The sequence below is a fragment of the Amblyomma maculatum genome, chromosome 1 (assembly GCF_055883805.1).
Source record: "Amblyomma maculatum isolate TAMU_Amacu chromosome 1, ASM5588380v1, whole genome shotgun sequence".
NCBI classification, from domain to species: Eukaryota; Metazoa; Arthropoda; class Arachnida; order Ixodida; family Ixodidae; genus Amblyomma; species Amblyomma maculatum.
In genome coordinates this window covers 134,696,493-134,717,848 of record NC_139344.1, presented here as the reverse complement: position 1 = coordinate 134,717,848, position 21,356 = coordinate 134,696,493, and the positions used below count along the sequence as shown (strand labels likewise).

At 47.4% G+C, this 21,356-nt stretch overlaps 1 protein-coding gene across 1 annotated transcript in view; it reads right to left on the bottom strand.

The window, feature by feature from the left end:
- Positions 1–10,427, bottom strand: part of LOC146203981 (uncharacterized) — a 15,019-nt gene extending 4,592 nt beyond the window's left edge. Inside the window, exons 1-2 of the mRNA XM_084589033.1 lie at positions 10,248–10,427; positions 7,533–7,666 (exon numbers count right to left, since the gene is read on the bottom strand). Of these exons, the coding sequence (XP_084445159.1) occupies positions 7,533–7,644 (112 nt within the window). The 5' untranslated portion in view covers positions 7,645–7,666; positions 10,248–10,427. The remainder of the gene's footprint in view (positions 1–7,532; positions 7,667–10,247) is intronic.
- Between the last annotated feature and the right edge of the window lie 10,929 nt (positions 10,428–21,356).

Here is a 21,356-nt window from a genome sequence, read left to right as displayed (position 1 = left end):
CGGCTCAAAAAAAAAATGCTATATTCCTCTACAGCGACTAAAATACCCAGAGCACTGGAAATGAATATCTCGGATAGCGATGTGGTTATAATTCCCGCAGATTGGGAATTATTGCTTCTACAACCTTCGCATAACTGAACATAAAAAATATAAGGGGGAGGGGGGGGGGGGACACTTAGCTGCGCGTGCAAGGGTATCGTGCAACAGTTAACTGCTTCCACTTGTGGCTCCCGTTGCGGATCCGTGTCCCAAATATTTTACACATTAGTATACAGTCAATCTATCACATTATGCGAACGACCAACCGAGATAGATATAAAGGCCCGCTCTAACTAATCCGTGCGAACATTCCTGAGTGATGTATGGGTTGCGTGCCTTACTCTGCGAGCAGTGGTACCGGAGCGTAAAAGTTCTACCCCACCAGCCCATGTTAATGGAGAAGCCCCACAATTTGCACCTCCTGCCATCCCAAATGGCCTCATGACGTCACACGGCCCGCTGACAAATACTGAATTTGAACTGAAAGGCAGCATTCGTTACCACATACACACAAACGCGCCTATACGCAAGGCTTGTGCCGCCAACCAGTTCGTTATAGGCTGCGCGACCTCGAAGAGAGTTTTGCCAGATGGCAAAAGCACACCGGGAGCAGCAGAAACAGGAGGCGCACGCAATGATGGCGAGATCATGTCCCCAATATGGCACCGGCGCCATCACTCCTGTGCTGTAAAGCATCTATAGGCGGACTAGGCGCCCATGTCTTCAATACAGGTGCCTACAGTAATTCGGAGCGCCAGACAGGCGGCCACTTGAAGGCGGAGAATGCCGACTAAAGAGTATACTATAAAGTACGAATAAATAGTACAGCCAATGTTTGCACATGCGCCGCCTCTCTATCCAGCGATTCTCGTTCCCTAGCGAACCTCGACCTAGCAGGGCGGCTGATACCAATTGGCAAACGCTAGGGATCCTCCAGCCGTTGTGCAGGGAGATGAAATCTATTAAGGTGGTAGTTTGGGCTTGTTGGCAGGGCCGGATTAACAGTGATGAGGGCCCGGTTCAAAGAAATTAAGAGGGCCCCTATAACTCCCCACCACCCAACACAGTCCCTTGCTGCAGTAGCGTAGCCAGAGATATATTTTGAGGCGGAGGGAGGGGGGGGGGGGGGGGGGGGGAGGGGGGGTGCTATGCCATCATCAGTAGAAAAGAAATAAATGGCCGAAATAAAGTCTATAAGGGAGGTCGGGCATGCAGCACTCGGGAAACTCGAGGGTTGTTCTTACACCGATACACATGCCCTGTACTTTTGTCATGCTTGACACTTGATGCGCTTTAGAATTCCCGACAGAGAAAATCATATTTACTCGAAGAATATGAAGACTGAACATCGCCTGAGCGTATGCTCTCTCGCAGAGCACACGTACAGGCTGGCATCTAGACAAAGATATTCTAAGAAATGTCAAGACAGAAAACGATCCCTCAAAAGTCAGAATGCATATTCTTGAAAAATAAACTTCTAGAGTGGTTAGAGCAGGACGATATGCTGCATGTGATAAAACATAAAGCAGGGATGGGCCCTGTTCATAGGCTTTTCGTAAATTATTTCTGTAAATACGGTACCATTAATAATAATCTGAATTCATCCAGGAAGACATACTGAAAGAAGTGCGATGTTATGTTTCATGTGCTGACTTAAAGTAGAGCAAATGTTAAATACTCCAAACGCTGTCATAATGCGGGGAGCTATAGCCTTTTCGAAATGAGTATAGAAAATTATATTGCTACTGAACTGTACTAAATCTGAAGTTTCAACGCGTTAAATAGTAAATAAATGATAAGTAGCACATATTTACATTTTACAGACTGTCCACATATACAAAGGCAGTGTATATATATTTTGCACGCAATTACCACTTTAAGAACAGGACATACTTCTGCATATATCAAACACCTTTTCTGCTTTCAATTTACTGAATAAAATTGCATTTTGCGAGATGTAAGCAGCTCATTCAGCGAGAAGCCGCCACTGCCGTAGACGGCTGTCAGAAAGAATAGAGGCGTTTACATAGACACGACAGGAGCGGATTGAGTTGAGGGTCGAAAATCGGTTGCAGGTTTCATTTAAGCACTGTCGGGTCGGGTCGAGGAGTCGAGAGGTCGATCGCCAACTCCGGCGCAAGGGGTGGGTTGACTGGCTTCGACTCCGCTGCAGGAAGCATGTAAAAGCGGCCGAATTGAGTCGGGGCACAGTGGAACAGGGGAACAGTACGAAAAAATCAAGATATGCATGAAAGAAAAATACGGAATCGGCGCCTCGCGTAATCGCCGCTCGTCAGGTCGGGTTCATGTAAATCCGGTCACGTCGTGGAGTCCTTTTACCTCAACCTCCGCTGTCGGGTTCATGTAAACAAGGCTCAGGTGGGCAATGAAAATAAGGACACTTTAGCTCCGCCTTGAAGTGCATGATGTGACAGCGTTAACGGCTCGCGTTTGCCGGCTTCCCACGCTGGTCCTTGTAAGTTTATTATCGCGTCTAAAAGGCGAGGCGTAAGCGCCCTCCAAATGTTTTGCGGAAACATTACATGTTTATCCAGTGAGGCAAATATAAGTGCGAATATTTCAGAGGTATTCAACGTTAAATGGAGCATGCATTCATAAAACCTGTGCTTTTTAAATTCTACATTTAAGCAAATGATTAAAGCTATTTACGTTGACCCGTCTGAGAATTTCGCTCTTCCACTCAAGGCCACGACAAATTCTTAAGGCGGCTGTCAGCTATGAGCAGCCATAATCTCATTTTTGCTTTTCTCTGAGCTTTCACTGCTTACGCCCAGATTAATAAAACCCATAAATTACTTCAACAGCCCTAATTACATGGGTGAGTGTTTACCAGCTGGTACGAACCGAGTCCAAACTGAAAACCAGCTAAAACCCGTTGTTTCCTGTTGACCAACTAGGACCCGCTGCCTTCCAGCTGGTAGGCATACGGAACCTGGTAATGAAAGCTGAGTACCAGATGGGGTCCAGTCGAAATCAACTGAAGCCAGTTAGAATCAGCTAAAACTATATGAATTCTTTTAATCTATTCGGGCGAGTACAAAGTTGCGTGATTTTACTGGCGAAATACGAGACTAGCTTCGGGATTAAGTGTACGATGCGACAAGCAGCTTTCGAACCATGCGGCATTGCAATACTACATAACTTCTCAATTTAGTCATGGAAAATCAGGAACATTTGACTTTTTCAGAGAAAACCACCAAATACGTCATTTCTTCAGCTCTCGGGGGCCCCTGGGAACGCAGGGCCCGGTTCATTTGAACCCTGGATAATCCGGCCCTGCTTGTTGGTTACTCGTGTTCAACAAAAATAGCGCTCCTGTGTGTCTTTGCTTGATTCCTTGTCTGTCCCTGCGCTATTTTTGTTGAACAGAAAAATGAAGTGACAGCGGGAACAAAGTAAAAGACGCTGCGCACTGTTTAGAGTACGGAGGACAGGAGTATACTTTCCTCCATGCTTTAGAGCGAGTAATCGTTTGGCTTCATTATCAGCAGTCATGACTTGCAAAAGGGATACTCCACTTTTTTGTGGGCAAGTTCTGCTGTCGGGCAGAACTACGGACAGTTCTGTTTAGAGCTAAATTTTGCGTTTGCACTGCAAAAAAAAATATATATATGAAAAATTTGCAGTGGTTTAGCTACACCAGGATATACGTATCGAGGGCTACTCTCTGGCTTCAGTATGTTGCCGAGCCTACTGTTGAGCTTATATTGATTAGTAATGAAGAGTCGTCACACGTCATTTGAACATTCTGACAGTCGAATGGTATGATCAGTTACATGACGGGCCTTCACATCAGCTTCTGTCGCTGTCGTCGGTTCCCAGTGATCTTTCGAAGGCTTCATTTGAGGTGCTATGCGCTGCCCGTTACGCTATGCATTAAGGAGTCTCCGCTTGGCGAGTCGTTCTCTGTTCAAGCGTATCTGCTGCTCGCTTGGCCTTTCGGTATTCTTTCTCTGCTGAATGGCCAATTGTCAGGTCACAACACTGGATCCGAGGAATGGAGCCTTCTGTCGATACCGCCGCTGAGCAGCGGCTCGATTCCCCTCCATGCGAAATGTGCTGCGGCCGCCGTGTTTCGCCTCAGTTTATATACGCAGTTGCGCATGCGCAGTTATGCGCACAGCTAGCACGTGGCATCCGCGCGACGTCAAGCGCGGCTCCGACGGTACTGTGGATGCATGGAGGAAGGAAATAATTGGTCTGGCTTAGCTTATGGTTAAGCCTAGGATGCGAAGCATACTAGCCTAAAAAATTAAACATTACCTGGCTATACCTGGTTAGCCATTTCATAGACAAGAACAACTCATGTGTTACTCTGCTTCTTCCTTTATTTTTATCAAACCAATAAATACACTATGATGATCAGTAAAGTAATGGCTCTTTGTTTGAACATCGCTTATATCATATTTTCTTCTCCCGTTTCCGTGGCTGTTTGTAACTTGCGCTTTGCGGTCTGGCGAGCCGCCCTAGCTCTCCCTGGCCGACATCACGCTGCTCAACTGACTCAACGAGTGCGTCGCCTTTTATACAATTGCGTCACGTCAGTATCTCCTAGCGGTAGGAGCGGGAGTTAAGCTGCCGGCGGAGGCTGCGCGTCCGCAAGCGAGCGCACGAGTTGAGCCCCAGCTTTCACAGCTGTTGTGACGTCATATGACGTGGTGCGCCGATGTAGGTCAAGTGGTAGCTACGCGGCCGCGCGCGGCGCAGCAAGGAAGAGCTCGGTTGTGCGGCTAGTATGCTTCGCATAAAACTTCATGTGTGGATTGGCGGCCCCCGCTGCGCCGGTCCGCCAGCTGCTCCTCTTTAGTTACCGCGCATGCGCACCGCGCGGCACTGGCACGCGCGGCAGCGGCGGCCGAACTCTGCAGCGAAGCTCTGATGTCACGCCCCTCTCTCCGCGGCGCATTCCACGCATTCCAGAGCGGTTCCAGAGCGAAATGCTCGCCTTTTTTGTAGCCCTCGCTACAAAATGCGTATTCGACCCCAAATTAAGATTGTATTCAGCAATAAGCCGCAGTTCCACCACGGTTTACAGACATTAGCATGTTCAATTAACTTCAGTGTGTTTCGACTCGAGAGGGCTTATACTCCGCAGCTTTATTTTCAAATCATACTTCCATATTTATTGGCGCAGGTCGCTTTTAAGCAAGAAATTCAGCTCCCGCTGTCGTGGGCCGCCAGTGACCTTGGCGCCAGAATGAAGATTACGAATATGAAGCTACAATTTCGCGAGTTACCGAATGGCAGCATGCTGTGCTGCTGCTGCTGCTGGAACAGCGCATGCGTTGACAAGTGTCCCCTTGTTGAATATTCTGTGAGCACCTGTATGGATAGATGGATGGAATATAGGAGCGTCCCCTTTGAAACTGGGTGGTAGCAGTAGCTATCATGCTCATTTTTCTCCCTATATCTTAATTATTGATTTAGAATGGTTAACTAAACCATCATTCTATTTATTAAATTTTGTTCCTACATTACTAACATTATGTCACTTCTCTGCTTTTAAGCCACCAATCTTCCAGTCGTTTTTTGCTAGTTTCCACCACCGGTTTATTCACCCGGCCACTGTTATCTCTAAACCCCAGAGCTTCAGGAACAGTGATTGCGCCTGCACCAACTTCCGGATGGATACCATTACATTCGAGTATAATATGGTCAATTGTTTCACTGGAGTTTCCACATACAGCACATGCGTCATCTCCATTGTTAAATTTCTTTTTGTAGCTGCGTGTTCTAAGGCACCCTGATCTAGCTTCAAAAAGTAGGGCACTGCCTCTTGAGTTATCAAAGAAATCTTCCTTCCTGATCTGCACTTTCCACTTTCGGTATAATTCCACACTGTTTCTTTTCCATCGAATTTATCCAATTTTTACCTTCTGTGTTTTTCACCTGTTGCTTAATGCTCTTTGTTTCTCCGTCCTTGTTACTAGCATACTTACTAGTTAGTTTCCTAGTTCTTTTCCTCCATTGTGAGTCAACGCTTTTTAGGTACAGGTATTTAAATACTTTAAATGCCCATCTGTAGACCTTTGCAATAAGGGCCCCCTGGGCGTCACCGTATTTCTCGTTGGGCTGCTGTGTGTGCCGCCTGACGTCAGCCCAGTGAAGGCGGCAGCGGAACCGGTTTGCAACAGCACAGAAGATGAGTTTCGACAATCTCGCCCGATGCAAAGGTCTGTAGGTGTCTTTTGTATAACGATTGCTATTGTGCTAACGCATACCCAGAATGCTACGGATACCTAAGGTTCTGCACATGCGTTACCCACAGTGATGGCGTACGTATCGCGCGTGCTCAAAACGAGATTCGTCTCTCAGCAGTGGGAGGACCCTCTAAGACGCGCAATCAGCTCATGCTGTTGCAACGAGCCAGAGCCGCAGCTGAGGCCAGCTGACTCCTGGACCCCAGCCCCTATATTTGAGTTAATAAAATGGCAGGACTGTGCTTAAGACTGCTTAAGAACGGCAAGGGCGGAAACCACATTACAGGACTGTTCACTCACAGTATCGTCACGGTAATCGCTAATTATTTTTACGCTAGACAAGGGGAACATGTTTCTCACGAGCCAGGAGTGGGTAGTGGTTTGCACCTCGCTCGGCTGCAGATCGAAGTGATAGTGGTTCGATTCCCGGTGGAGACTGCTCTTCGGGCGTCAGTTCGCGCGTTCGTGCGGACACATCGTGCGCACATTTCCCGTCTACACCACCTATGAGCCTACAAAGGCTTTCGCCTGAAGTTTATTGATGAATCAGCAAAGCTTATGCAAGCTCACATGTTAAAAAGAAAACTAAACAAGAGGTGAGCAGGGGTGCCTTCAGTGCCAAGTGCAGCTGGAGAAGAACATGTCAGCGGCAAAAATGCGTTTCCATCGCCCCCATGGTGACAACGCCAGGTGACTATTCGCCAAGCGAAGGGTAACCAACTATCACAAATGAGCACAATTACACTCCAAGAAGAAGGTACCTGTGAAAGTTAACAGCGCAGAACTGAAGAAGAGGGACATAAGTGCAGTGCAGTGACAAAGGATTCTTGGGTCCCCCCAAGGAGGCGGTCAGTTTCGACGTCACGAATGGGATTCGACGATTTGGAAATTTAAATCGGGTTTTAGAATAAATTTCTCTTCCTGCCGGCCAAATAACGCTGCCAGAGAGCTACAGAATCGATTTACGTCCAGATAATTTCCTGCAGAGTGTCACTTTTAGGGGAGTATACGGCAGGATAAGTGGGTCGTCTTGGTTTCAGCTCAACTGCAGCACAATTTAATGAGATTTTTGTGCATTCGGTAGCAATGCTTTTGGCTATAACTCGCTGTAATTTTATTAAAAATAGCCCCTCCTAAAAAGCTACTTATATGATGGACCTCTGGAAACCAGACATCAATGAGGAATGTTATTTGAAAACCCTATATTACACACCACTGCGCGCAAAATTATAAGCCATCAATGTACTGGTAACAAAGAGGGTGTGCACTCACTGCAGTTGCTAACCGCATCCTCGATCATAATGGCCATCTTGGGCGCCTTCTTGGTCGGCGCCAACTTCCGGTCGGCAGAAGCTAGAGACTCTTCAGATGAATCACTCTCCATGGCTCGAGACTTTCCTTGGTACCTGCGGCAGTATTGTCAAGGTGCTTTATTTCTAGCACACATAAGATGCAAGAAACAGACGTCAACAGAACTGGTTGTGCAAGCACCGTGAATGGCATGCTGCAATTTGTCTGCACACAAACGACAATTTGTCTGCACATGCGAATAACGACTGCTCATTATTTACTTTGCTGCCATGTTAATGTTATTTCAGCGCTCGCCCTAAAAATAGTAGCTTTATGCAAAAACTGGCAACATTACTAGCTTTTCCGTAAATCCGTGACACTGAGCTTTGTGAAACATGCACGATGAAGACTGCAGTTCAACCGGAAGAACAAGCAAAAAAATAAACGAGGGACACTTAACCTCGGCGTTTGTCCAATTCCTTTGTCCGTGTACAACTAAGCAGCGCAGCCTTTATGAGAGGACACTTAAAACTCAAGCTTTAAGGGTATGGAGCGATAGCGTAGGCTACCCATCAACATATAAAGTCCCCACTTAAACCAAGCTGTATGAACGGGCCTGCGTTGCCTAAAAGCAATGTTCCTGACCAGGCACCCAAGAGCACTGGAAGCGTGATTTTTCTTCCGCATTTCCATCCAAACGAGCAACCAGATATGGCAGCTCCTTCGGACTTTGATATCACGTGGTCTTGTTACGTCGCACAAACCACCCAAGAATCTGTTCTCACTCATGTCAACTACGAGCTACCACCTTACAACGCAATGCCCTTGATTGTTCGCTGAACGCAGACATCGGATTTCCGGCGCAACGCAGCTTGGGCTACTGAAATCTCATTGTACGAGTGTGCCTGCAAGGTTGCGTCTCGTTCGAGGCATTCATGTTGCATGTTCGCCGCGTACTTTGTTCAATATGGCTCCGTCGGAAGCTTCGTACGCTTAATGCCACTATGTCTTGGGAGAAGTATGTACTGCGACATAATGCAACACAGCCGATATGATAACCAAAAAGGCATGCTACCACTGGCACCTCGTGGACAAAAAGGGATCAACTACGCCACTGCGCGCAAGCAGGTCGTGAGAAAAAAAAAAAGGTGCCCAAGATATGCAAATGACTGTCTCCAGCGGCCAGAAGATGCTCCTATATAGCGCATCTGGGCACATGAACTTCTCAAAGGTAACCCTTTATGAACTTCTTTAGGCATCTAGCTGGGCGCTTTGCAGCTTTGTTCCGGCGCCTAGAAAACCCTCTGGCGGCGAACGGCACGCATAGTAACTGGTGACCAGTAGTGGTAGAAATAAAACTGCACACCCTCAATCTGATCAAATTTCGCCGCACCCATAAGCCAACAGGCGTAATCTGCATACCACGGAGCACATCGCTTCTGCGGTCTAGGCGAATGTAAACGTCCCTATACTATGGTCACATGCTTTCTCACACAGTCCGTGAACAAGCCATCCCGCAAGAAAGCCTGTACTGACGTCAGAAAACGTATAATTGGTTCTCGGCAATGCGTGCATAAGCCTGCTGCACGGCGCAAAGCAAATTATAAGGCACGCTGGGATGCTGGTAACCTTAGCACACCAACAAGATTGCATCTTGGTTGATGCAATACAGCAACCTTTTGCTGTTGTGAAAAGGCAGTGTCCTCTCCAAATAAAGTTGGAAAGTCAGCTCGGAAAAAATCGTAAAGCCATACGGCTAGTCACTAGAGAAAATCGTATGGTGCGGGTTTAACGTCACAAAGCTACATACGAGGGATATGAGAAAAGACTTAGTGGAGAACGCTGGATTAATTTTGACCACCTGGAATTTCTTTAACGTGCACCACAGGCGTATTACGTAGTACAGCACACTGCCGAACCCATCACCTTGGGATCCGCAGCCATATTCCTTATTAGCAGCGCCCTGGGCTAAAGTTACAGCAAATATAGCTCTGACGATCGAGAAGCCAAGCCGTGGAAACACGACCGCAAAGACAACTGCTCAATGAAGCGCTGGACAAGTTTACCGCGAAATCAGTCTGTACTGCTTCATATAAGGGCACAGAAGAAAAAGTGACCGCTTTCCGGGGGAAAAAGGCAAGCTGCAGCAAGGCCGGCGTGAAATATCGCTGGCGCGCCTAGCATTACAACGCCAAAAAGTTAGTGCACTGCCGCAAATATTAAACCTAAGAGGATTACGTGAAGGAGCTACTGCACGGTTATTTGTCAGCTATGCACCTGGCACACTCAGCAGTTAGCGTTAGTAGTTGGCCCGAGTAAGCAATTACGCACAATCACGCCCACTAGTGCAAAAGAAGAGATTGTGACGGACCCGTTCACGCGATGTTTGCACCTCTTTGCAGCAGCCTCGGGAGCGACCAATATTCAAGCAGAAAAATGAACGCGCAATGCAGTGGCCGCAGCCGGCATATGCAGTAATGACGATGACGCAATGCTTCGCTAAAACGATGAGCGGCGAAGCGGCACACCGCGTTGATACGCAAGCCTATACATCGGTGCCTACAGCAAGGCGAAAAGTTGGTTTACGCGGTTTAACTGCGGCCGGGATCGAAACTGAATCCCCACGGCTCCAGTTGAGCGCCTTAACCACTGAGCCACAGCGAAGGAGCAGCAAGGCGAAAAGAAAACCGCTCTTACCGGTAGCCCACACAGGGTCAGCCGCCTGCGCAATGTTTCACCTGCAAAGCTCGGGCTCACGCAGGCTCACAATGCCGTCCTTGAACGCCAACAAACGAGCCCTCACTGAGGGGCTGGGCGGCAAGAACACGAGCCTGAAGGCGAATATGCTCACGCGCACCGCCCTCTTCCTCTGCTGGGTGATGCGAACCACAGTGGCGCCCCCGTGGTGGCGACGTTGGTTTTTTGCATGACACGAAATGAAGAGCACGGGCCTCCCACTTACATTCGCTTTATTTGTCAATTTACGCACAACCGAAAACAAAAAAGAAAAGGGCATATAATTCAACACTCTTTTTTTTTTTGCACTGCAAACATTAAGCTGCGACCTGACTCGGACATAGCCTATCCGCTGCTTTTGAAATGTGGTCGGTTTCCTGTTGCAATGAATGAGCCTGGTGCCACATAAAAGGCACGTAGAAATTAAAGAGCACTGCAGAATCTGCATTGGAGTAATTCGAAAGCACGGATGCTGCTGTTGTTTTTTCTGGTTGCTTAATTCACTTCTTGTTTACCCATTTTATTCTTCGGTACTTTCAAATTGCGCGCCAATCCCTTCCTATGCCCTTTTTGTGGCACGACTTCAGGTTGCGTGAAGTCACATCCTTGACATCACCTTAATTGACTGATTTAAATAACTATTTTAATATGTGATAAATTCAAATGTGGCACCAAGCCATTGGGTAATGAGACCATTTTCGGCTTTACTTTTACGTTTTTGCCTCTAATTATTTACCTAATTAACTTATTTGCCTAATTATTTTCCGGACACGACATTACGTCACCATCTATCGATTGGCACCACTCATTAACATCTACTACTTCTCAATTACTCACAACTGCTGCGGACATCTTTTACATTTTGTGTCTGTAAATAATTACATAATTAACTTATTGGCCTAATTATTTTTCGGACACAACATCACGTCACCCTCTATCCATTGACACCACTCAGACTTCTAGCGCTTCTCAATTACAACTGCTGCGGACACAATTTTGCGTATCTTGCCTCAAATTAATTACTTAACTAACTTACTGACCTAAATAATTTTTCGAACACAACATACGTCACCCTCTATTGACTGACATCCCTCATTAACATCTACCACTTCTCAACTACTCACAACTGCTGCGGACATTTTTTTACTTTTTGTGCCTGTAAATAATTACATAATTAACTTATTGGCCTGATTATTTTTTCGGACACAACAATACGTCATCCTTTATCGATTGACACCCCTCATTAGCCTCTACCGCTTCTCAATTACAACTGCTGCGGACACGATTTTGCTGAAGCGGTCTGCGGACAAAATCTGTGAACATGGCGAAATAATGCTTTCGCATTAATAAAGAACATATTTCAATCATGCTTTATCAGGCACGATGTTGGTTCATTTCTGCAGCGACTGAGTGCTTCGGTGGACAAAGACGAATTCCAACCTGCCATGGTGGCGCAGTGGTTAGGGCGCTCGACTACTGTGCCCATGAATGCGGGATCGAATCCCGGCTGCGGCGGCCGCTTTAGATGGAGGCGAAAAGCAAAGCGCCCGTGTGCTGTGCGATGTGCGATGTCAGTGCAGGTTAACAAACCGCAGGTGGTCGAAATTTTCAGGTCCCTCCACTATGGCGTCTCATAGCCTCTGTCGCTTTGGGACGTTCAAGCTCATAAACAACGACGCCTTTTGACAGACATGACGGTATTCGCCACCAATTGCGTTTTTTGAGCCGACAGGCTGTTTAATTTTCTATATTGTAAAATCCCCGTAAAATCCTCGCACAAGAATAGGTGACATCTCCGCTTGATACAACGCAAGCGCACAGCACAGGTTAAAGGGCTTCCTAACCAGCAGTGAGTGGGGGATGCGCGGTTATCAGAGTGGCAAGGCGTGTAATGGTAGCGCTCGCGGCTGCTGTATCGCTGCGTGCCTCGAACAAGCAGTGGCATCTTCGTCAGTAATCGCCTTCTTCGTTTCCCACGATTCAAGTCTTTCTGTCGGAATAATATCCGCATTGATGTAACTCAGCATATAAAAGCGAACCACGCTTCGTCACTGGCTGGCTCTTCTGGGCACCAACCCTGTCGTGCGTGTGTCTCGTCGACAATGAATCGACGTTTCCAGCTCCGGTCAGTGTCTGTATTCAGGCAGCGGCTGTAAGGAACGGCTCGGGGATTTGCTCTAATCGAGTAAGCGCTCGATCGTCGTCTCTCACGCATACGGATCCACTGCAGCATAAATATTTAGCACCAACCTCATCTTCCCTACTGTGCCGTCCTTCCCTTCGGATCTGCTGGTTTGCATTAATGTACCGTCAGTTATCTCGTTACCGCATTACATATTCTTCATTTCAGCCGGAACATCAATTATTCTTCTTTGTTCGCTTACTGCGCCCCGTCTTTCAACGTCACTCATGTAATCCAAAATTATGCTACATATATTGTTACGAAGCGGCAAACCGATGAAGACAGGAGACAGAACATGACCGATGGTGATGGTAGATGACGTTTAATGAATGTTCGCGGGCCTAGCGCGAGCGCTCCTTCCCGCGCCACTGCCCGCTTCTTCTTCCTTGTCGTCCGTAACATGACCCGCGGCCACCGAGCGATCGTCCCGATCGTGGACGAGGAAGTTCCGCGATGTTAATGATTTTATGGCATGATTATGGGCGTGTCTGGATGCTTGAAGAAGAAGAGGAAGAAGGAAGAATAGAACGGCTTGCCGGTGCGATGTCTGATGCGTGGGTGATCCGCCTCCCTTGGAGCTGTCAACCATCCGTCACCAGAGTCCATGGAACCGATGGCTCGAGGTCACGTCGGGCAGCTTGGGCGGGGGTTGCGTGTTCGTGTCCATCGGTTCCTTCGGGTTATTCGGGTCTTTCGGGTCCTTCGTCTCGGTTCTGATTCGTATGTCTGTTCTCCTTGTCTTCAGGTCCGGGCTGGGGGCTGGGCGGTGGTAGTTGTTCAGGTCTGGGCTTGAAGGGCTGGGGCGAAGCTGCTCGGCGATGTCCTTGGGCCCTCGGTGATGGTCCCGGCTTGAAGATGGCCTCGATGCTCCAAGGCGAGGATGGGGATGTCGTACCCCGCACCTCCACCAAATGTTACGAAGCGGCAAGCCGATGAAGACAGGAGACAGAACATGACCGATGGCGATGGTAGATGACGTTTAATGAATGTTCGCGGGCCTAGCGCGAGCGCTCCTTCCCGCGCCACTGCCCGCTTCTTCTTCCTTGTCGTCCGTAACATGTAATATTATTGTTCTATTTCCAGACTGCTGAATATTGCGCTTACTTCCATCGAAGAAGTTAGGCCACACACTGCACTGCTTGTTTATATATATATATATATATATATATATATATATATATATATATATATATATATATATATATATATTGCCTCAGGGCATCAGTAAGGTATGATATGAAGGATGAATAAATGATTAAATGAATCGAAAAAGAATGGCTGATTTTATGAAGTCCAGGAGTGAGCGAGGGCCCTGAGTCCAAGCGATATATGAGGCAGGATTGGTTGCTGAAAGGGCAACTATCAGGTGCCGGATTCGTGTTGGTTTCGGTGCTGGGCCGTCCCACAAGTGGTGAATGTCGGCTTCAACATTTCCGTTTTTACAGATCGGGAATATATATAAGTGTCGAAAGTGAGAACACGTCCTATTGACAGCTGATGTGAGGGCAACACCGACCCGGATCCTCCTATGCGCGACCTCTTCTGCGCGGGTGAGACCGCGGGGAAAGGATACCGCACACGGAGGGATAAGTGCACGTGTGCGGCGCCGGAGGGGATCCTTTCTTGATAAAAGGAGGGTAGCGTCGTCCACTTCAAGGAGCCGTGGCATTGATGCGTCTTGGTTCACAAGGCGGGTCGCTAAATCTTCTTGACTTTGGGAAGGCAACAGGTCCCGTGTGACCCACTCAGTGCGTATTGACTGCGGGATGCGCGCCGCGAGCTGGTGGATGTCTTGGCATATTTTAGGGCAGCGGCTGACACGTCGGAGCAAACGTACTGCTTGAAGTGCATCAGTGCGGATGACACACTGTACTGCTTGTTGTCCAGCCATTTCAGCATTGTTGTTTCTTGTTTTATTTTTTTTTTGTACAATCCTAATTTTTTCGGTCCATTTATTCATTCTCTTTAGCTGCCAGAGAAAAAAAAATACTTTTTTGGACACAAGCGTGGGTACTATAAAGTAGAAACGTGCCCTCCTATGCATACAGTATAGGCTTGCTGCGTTCGTGGGGCGGCGCTGCCAGCGCATTGACATCCGCGCCACCAACGGACGTTCCGCCAAACACGCAGGCGCTCCATCGGGCGTCGGCACCGTTCTAGCTCTTCATCGTAGCTGCTGACTGTGCTGGCGATGTCAGAATTCTCAACGCTGCAGAGCAAGTGCTTCTGTTAGGAACACTTTTTTTGTTTTCACTAGGCAGCATTCCGAGAGAAAGCGCGAACTACCCGCAACGTAGCGAGTTCTACGTTGCGATTTCTGGCTTGTCGATAGCCTCAACACGTATTTGGGGCTATCACTAGATCGGAAAGTATAGTGCTGTTAGATGTGGTTCGAGGAGGCCCCATCGGTAGCGTTAGCCTTGAGGTTCGGTGGCTCGGCGAAAGGCATCAACAGAAAAAACGTTTAATGCAGCATCACGTAGGAACGGGCACAGAAGCAGGCCCGGACAAAAAACTGACTTGCTTACAAAGCAGGTGTCTCGGCGTCGTCTCGTCGTTGTCTCTGCGTAGTCTCTCAGCGGAAACAGCCGCTGCTTTTTATACACTCGGCAGTTCAGAGGGAAAGGGAGAAAGATTCATGTCAGAGCAAGCTTTGCTGACTCAGTCACTGCGGCGTGGAGGAACCTCCTGCTAACGGGCGAGGGCCACGCTCTCTCCCTCGATGGCTAGGCTTGGCCAGCGTTTGCACACACACGCACGCACACAGATAACGACAAGTGTAGATTGAACACGTCGAGCATGTCCGCGGAAGGAAGTGTTAGGCGGCCTATTGCACGGCGCTGAAATAGCCGAAACGCTCGCTGCTTTGACTGTTGCTCTTGTGTTGACTGCATTACGCTGCGGCCACGTCGGTTATAGCACATGACAGTGGCGAATCGTAACAGTGCCGAAAATATTGGGCTCAATTTCTGACAGTTACACGAGGCCTATGTGTTTTCTTCGAGAATTCGTTAAACGTTTTTAAACATCTTCTTCAGTGTTGCAGAAGCTATGACGTTTGAAATTACATATAGCAAGCTTTCGACTAACTTCGTCATATGTTGTCTATCATCTCAATATGTGTCTAATTTTGTCACACAGATGCATGACGCCTGCAAGGACAGGTCCAGGCTAGGTAACCTATCCGTAATGGTTTGGCTTGGTTTATGGGGTTTAACGCCCCAAAGTATACCCCAAAGCGACTGCGGCTATGAGAGACGCCGTAGTGGAGGACTCCGGAAATTTCGAAAACCGCGTTCTTTAATGTGCACTGACATCGCACAGCACACGGGGGCCCATGCTTCTGGTTCACTGTACCCATGCTTTTCGCCTCGATCAAAAAGCGGCCGCCGCGAACCAGGTTTGATCTCTCATTCTTGGGTACAGCAGTCGAGCGCTCTAACTACTGCACCGCCGCAGAGGAGACTATCTATAATGGGCGACCTGAATCTTAATTTATTAATACGAAAGCATTATTTCGCTATGTTCACAGATTTCTGCCCGCAGACCGCGTCAGCAGACCACGTCATCAAAATCGTGTCCGCAGCAGTTGTGAGCAATTGAAAAGTGGTAGAGGTTAATGAGTGGTATCAATCGATAGAAGGTGACGCATTGTTGTATCTGAAAAATAGTTATGTCAATAAATTAATTAAGTAATAAATTAGAGGTAAAAAATGTAAAAGTAAAGGTGAAAATGGTCTCAATAGCTAATAGCTTGGCGCCACATTTGAATGTAGTAAATACTAAAATAGTTAATTAAGCCAGTCAATTAGAATGACATCAAAATGTATGAAATACGAAATAGTTAACTAAATTAGTCAATTAGGGTGACGTCAAGAATGTGACGTAACGTAACCGGAAGTAGAGCCGAAAAAGGGCATAGGAAGGGATTGGCGCGCAATTTGAAAGTATCAACGAATAAAATGGGTAAACAATAAGTGAATTAATGTGACGTCAATGATGTGACGTCACGCAACCGAAAGTAGAGCCGAAAAAAAAGGGTATAGGAAGGGATTTTCGCGCAATTTGAAAGTGCCAAAGAATAAAATGGGCAAACTAGAAGTGAACTAAGCAACTTTAAGCAACCAACGGCAGCAGCCGTGTTTTCGCATTACTCCAATGCAGATTCTGCAGTGCTCTTTAATTTTTAAAACCCCTTTAACTGAGGGTCCCCGTGCCGTATGTGACTTTGGGACACTCGCCTGTGTACTAGCACACTTGCATTCCATTTTTTGTAACCAATAAATACTTTATTTTAAACCTCTGCAGAAAATCTTTTATGCTATTGCAGACCTTGGCACACCCAGTGACAACCCAGGCGTTCTGTAAAAATTCGTGCGAGGTAGCGACAGGACATGCGGACTATCCCAAGCCCATCTGGGGCCATCCCACACACAACACGCTTGCTAGGGTTTTTGTTCCCACAGAGATCCGTAGCATGCCACTGGGGATTTAAAGGGGACTGGACAGGGATCTCGTGGATATGGTTCATGTTGCGATTTAGAAGGTGTTTAAATGTGCTAAAGTTCCATGGGGTATAGTAAAAAAGAGAAAATTCATATTAAACAAAGGATTTATTAGACATATCGGAAATCCCACTGCATGGCAGCGGTCTAGATTACGACTATCATGTTTAAAAGTAGGTAAAGATCACAGAAAACATTGGTACACATCAGCAAAATCTTAATGCACAACATGACTTCAGCAGTGCGTAGGTTACAGCTCAAACAACGAAGCTAAGAAAACAGTTGTCAGCATTTGCTCTTGAACACACGTCACTGATCGCGGCACACTCTCCATGTGTTGATGAACACCGGCTTACATGAGCACACTGAGGTGTGTACGTGTGATGTCCAGGTTATAAGGCTCTTTTCGGGGTGGAGAGCAAGAATCGCACACGAAATAGGGCTGCAGTAACAGATTTATTCAGAGCTGGATGCCTCTCTTACCCGACGGCCTTGATGCTGCGTCTGGACGCCACTGCGGCGATCCGGTGTTTGAGCTGGGAGATGATGACCATAGCTGCAGGCAGCACTGATGATGACGGCCTACACGGCGAGCTCAATATACGCACCGGTAGGACTAGTCGTCCCTCGGGAGACGCGGCAGGGTCGACCTCCTTTAGCACGTCTCTCGTTCCTCTCTGTCCCACCGTCCTTTTGCCGCTTTCCTTGTCCCATCGGGTCCTTCCTCCCGTTCTCGGAACCCTCGCCATCCTCGCAATACTCGCGACAGCGCGCGTGTAGCCGCCATTAGCACGTCGTCCCCGCATTCGAGCGCGTCGTTCAGCAACCCTTCTTCGCATCCGGTTTTCGGACAAAAGCCGACATGAGCAGGAAATCTAGTAGAGAGGTCGGTGGCTTCCGGCTCACTGCCCAACCCGGATCACACGTCCCGGCACCGGCACTTAACCATCATATTCGCTCACCGTATAGTTTTTTCGAAAAAAAATCTATTTTTTTTTTCGAAGTCTATGCACCTTCACATCAATTTTTGCTTACATACATCGTTGACCCTGAGCTGTATGCGCACTGCCACGAAAGCACATCACAGATGAGTGCAACCGCATCACCATCCAACAAGAAGTCCGCATTTAACACACAACAACAAGGTCATCCAGCTCCCTAACATCTGTTGACAATCAACTCGCTCGAGTAGTTACAATTCTACAATGAACAAAAAATGCGTGTACACTTTCTTCCCTTTAGTAAAGCATTGCAACGGATACACAATTTGAAAGGGCTCTAAAAGTGGTATCATACAGGTTGATATCAGTTCAGTTCACTTCAGTCGCTCAGTCGTGTCCGACTCTCCGTGACCCTATAGACCGTGTCACGCCATGCTTTCCGGTCTCTCACTATCTTCCTAACATCACATAACTTCATCTGCAGCGCCTCGAGGATGCCATATAACCATCGCGTTCGCTGCCTACCCCTTCTCCGGCGACCCTCAACCTTTCCCAACATCAAATCTTTCTCCAGCGACTCCTCTCTTCTCATCAGATGACAAAAGTATCTGAGCTGTAACTTTAGAATTTGACCCTCCAATGAGCATTCAGGGTTTATGGTCGACAATATCGACTGATTTGATCTTCTGGCAGTCCAAGGAACTCTCGAGAGTCTCCGCCAGCACCACAATTCAAACGCGTCAATTCTACGGCGGTCAGCCTTCTTCACAGTCCAACTCTCGCATCCATACATCACAACTGGAAAGACCATAGCACGAGTTATACGGATCTTGGTTGACAGACTAATGTATCTGCTCTTTACTAGGCGGTCAAGGCTAACCATGGCTCTCTTTCCCGGAAGCAGGCGTCTCCTAATTTCATGGCTGCAGTCTCCTTCCGGGGTAATCTTGGAGCCCAAGAAGAGAAAATCTGTCACAGCTTCCACTTCTTGTCCCTTGATGCTCCAGGACTTGATAGGGCTAGACGCCATTTTTTTGTCTTTTTAATGTTCAGTTTAAGCCCAAACTTCTCACTCTCTTCTTGTATGCGCATCAGAAGTCTCTTGAGTTCCACTTCACTTTCTGTCATTAAAGTGGTATTATCCGCATACCTAAGGTTGTTGATACATTTTCCAACAATCTTCACTCCAGCTGAAGACTCGTCCAGACCGGCCTTCCTCATGATGCACTCAGCATATAGGTTAAATAGGCAGGGCGACAGTATGCCGCCTTGCCTCACTCCTTTCTCAATCGGAAACCAATCAGTAAGACCATGCCCAGTTCTGACTGTGGCCTCTTGCCCTTCATACAGGTTCCTGAGGAGACAGATGAGGTGAATTGGAACTCCCATCTCTTGGAGAGCTTGCCACAATCTACTGTGATCTACGCAGTCAAACGCTTTCGCATAATCAATAAAGCAGAAGTAGGTGGGTTTCTGGAACTCTCTTGCTTTTTCCACGATCCAGCGAAGGTTGGCAATTTGGTCTCTAGTTCCCCTGCCCTTGCGAAACCCAGCTTGCACGTCTGGAAGCTCCCGATCCACATACTGCTCCAGCCTACCTTGGAGGATTTTCAACATCACCTTGCTAGCATGCGAAATAAGCGCTATCGTGCGGTAGTTGGAACAATCTTTGGCACTGCCTTTCTTTGGAATGGGGATGTAAACCGACCTCCTCGAATCCTGTGGCCACTGCAGGGTTGTCCGAATCTTCGGACATAATGTATGCAGAATGTTAACAGCGTCGTGGTTGAAGTTTTGAAGCAACTCAGCTGGAATACCATCAATTCCGCTAGCTTTGTTCTTAGCAACGCTGGCTAAGGCCCATTCAACTTCACTCTTCAGGATGCCCGGCTCGAGTTCAGTAATCACAACCGTCTTATGTTGGGTTTGCACATCCGGGTCCTTCTTGTACAGTTCTTCTGTGTATTCCTGCCACCTCTTCTTTATCTCTGAGGCTTCAGTGAGGTCCTTGCCTCGCTTGTCCTTTATCACGCCCAGCTTAGCACAGAAGCTTCCTTTGATATCTTTGATTGTTTTATACAGAGCTCTTGTGTTCCTTAATTGGCTGTTGTCCTCAACTGCTTGGCACTGTGTGTTCAGGGAGGCATTCTTATCTCTCCTTGCTATTTTCTGAAAATCCGCATTGAGAACCTTGTATCATTCTCTTTCCCCCATAACTTTTGCCATCCTCCTTTCTTCAGCTATTTGCAAAGCCTCTTCAGATAACCAGCTTGCTTTCTTGCATTTCTTTTGCTTTGGAACTACCTTAGTAGCAACTTCTTGTATTATATCACGAAGATCAGACCACATCTCTTCAGGCTCTCTGTCTTCTAGATCTAATTCTTGAAATCGATTCCTCACTTCCACAGCATATTCTGATGGAATTTGATCCAGATCATACCTGAAAGGCCTTCTAGTTTTCTGCGTTTTCCTCAATCAAAGCTTAATTTTGGCAACTAGAAGCTGATGATCGGTGCCACAATCGGCCCCAGGCCTTGTTTTTACTGCTTGTATAGCGCTTCTCCATCTCTGCCGACAAAGAATATAATCGATCTGATTTCTGTACAGACCGTCCGGTGAAGTCCATGTGTACAGGCGCCTATTGTGCTGTTGAAAATGAGTATTCGTTATGGTCAGGCTGTTTTCTTGACAGAACTCTACTAGCCTCTGCCCAGCTTCATTTGGCTCGCCAAGACCAAACTTGCCTATAATTCCGGATATTTCTTCACTCCCTACCTTAGCATTCCAGTCTCCTATGAGAAAAATGACGTCTGATGATGGAGTGCGGTCTAAAAGGCATTGCAGGTCCGCATAAAATCTCTCAACGTCAGCTTCTTCAGCAGCAGTGGTCGGTGCATAGACTTGGATAACTGTTATGTTGAAAGGGTGACCTTGGATCCGAAGTGAAATCATTCGGTCGTTTTTGGGGTTGTACCCTAGCACTGCTTTGCCCATTCTTCTGTTTACTATGAGAGCGACCCCATTCCTTCTCTTGGATTCGTGCCCACAATAAACGACATAATGGTCGCCGGAGTTAAATTCTCCCATTCCTGTCCACTTGAGCTCGCTGATACCCAAGATATCAATGTTTAATCCGTCCATTTCTCGCTTGACGACATCCAGTTTGCCTTGCATCATAGATCTTACATTCCATGTTGCTACGTGATATATCCCCTTGCAACATCGGACTTTCCGGTCGCTTCCCGACACATCTACAACTGAGCGTCCTTTTGGCTTTAGCCCAGCCGCTTCATTCGTCCTGGAGCTACTAGGAATCGCCCTTTGTTCACCCCCAGTAACATGTGGGACGCCTTCCAACCTGGGGGGCTCATCTTCCGGCGTCATGTTATTAATGCTATTGTGACTGGCCATAGGGTTTTCTTGGCAGGAAATACTGGAGTGG